Source organism: Lycium barbarum, chromosome 5, assembly GCF_019175385.1.
Source record: "Lycium barbarum isolate Lr01 chromosome 5, ASM1917538v2, whole genome shotgun sequence".
Lineage (NCBI taxonomy): Eukaryota > Viridiplantae > Streptophyta > Magnoliopsida > Solanales > Solanaceae > Lycium > Lycium barbarum.
Genome location: NC_083341.1, coordinates 112,622,545 through 112,624,064, shown reverse-complemented (window position 1 = coordinate 112,624,064; position 1,520 = coordinate 112,622,545). Strand labels below are relative to the sequence as shown.

At 47.8% G+C, this 1,520-nt stretch overlaps 1 protein-coding gene across 1 annotated transcript; it reads right to left on the bottom strand.

The window, feature by feature from the left end:
* Positions 1–839: 839 nt before the first annotated feature.
* LOC132639635 (uncharacterized) lies at positions 840–1,232 on the bottom strand. Its single transcript, XM_060356075.1, has one exon. The coding sequence runs from the start codon at positions 1,230–1,232 to the stop codon at positions 840–842; it is 393 nt and encodes a 130-aa protein (XP_060212058.1).
* Between the last annotated feature and the right edge of the window lie 288 nt (positions 1,233–1,520).

The window sequence follows — 1,520 nt, the reverse complement described above, 5'->3', positions numbered from 1 at the left end:
GAGGAAGATGGCATTGTACCTTATCCAAACATATCATCTCTGCCCTTTGTGATGTCATAGATACTCTTGGCGATCACACTGTGATCGATAAAGGGGAGGGGTTCTGGTTCCTCGCACAGGCATAAGAACGTGAGCAAACATGGATGAATTAGGGAAGTGGCTGGTTGGGTGGCTCTCTCCCGGAGATTTGCAGCTACCAGTCTTCCGATGTTGATCTTATACCTATACATAAGGGCAGCCACAAGAACAGCTTTATCCGGGGTCAAATAATTATCTTCCTGGGTAGGACGGATGCGGAACAGAACAATCTGCCACCAAAACTTTGCCTCAAGTGTGAGGGTGTTTTTCCAAATCCTCGTAGTGGCTGTCAACTTTGGCACTATTGCCCATTCGGGATCTGCCGACCATGCAATCACTGAGGCCACCCATTTTCTGACTGAGATTGTATCTTTCTATGCAATTTTGTAGACAAACTCTCCTTCTTCCACCGTTGTAGGCGCAATATAATCCTTCCCGAATAGTACTGTATCGATGGCCGTCGGAGAAACATCAATCTTGTTTTTGCGCACTACTACCTCATTCATGGCCGGCACTTGAGTTGCGCGCTGCCCTTTTTTCTGTGCTTTGAATACAACAGCCCCATAAGAAGCGTAGAATTCCCGAACAAGAGCCGAGATGTAAGACCCCACAGGGTTTTTCAAAAACTCTAACTTGTGGAAGTGGAGAGTGTCACGGATGCCCGGATATCCATCGAGACCATCGAAGCTGACGTTTCTTTCCTCGAAAACACTTCTCTTTGGGCCTTGCCCCTCATGCTTTGCTAGCTCACATCCTTTGTTTTACAGTTCTTCAGATCTCTCCACAAAAAACCGGAGGTCCTGCTCATACACAACCCTCATCCGGATGTCAGTCTCTCTCATTTCCTGCTCGCACTCTTGTTCGCGCTCCTCCGCAGTAGGCTGTCTAATGGGTGGTTGAGGCCAGTGTGGTGGTGTAGCAGCCTGCCTGGGTCCGCTATGGCTAGACGAACTAGAAGAACTCTCCTCATCAGACGAGGAGGAACTTTCGGATGGTGAGGCTGGCCTGCTAGGTGCAGCGGGCTTCTTTGTAGCCCTTGTGTCTTTGATTTGATCTTCATCGTGCAACCGTGAGGTTACTATGCCTGCACCGCGACCTTTTCCTCTGCCTGCAACCTTGGGTGCAACCTTCTTTCCTTGCCTTGGGTTACCCATACCTGTTGAAGGAAAAGTTAGCTATGATACACGAGAAGCTTTTCAATTATACTACATATTGGTTTAAGTTCAAGACTTCAATTAGCTCATGCACCGTAACACGGTCGACGGACCGTCGATGGTGTTACGGGTCGTATCTTCAACCGTAACTCAGTTTGTTCATTTATAACACAGGAAACCTAACACGTTCAATGGGCCGTCAATGGTGTTACGGGCCGTATCTTCAACCGTAACTCAATTTGTTCATTTATAACACAGGAAACGTAACATGTTCGACGGACCGTCATA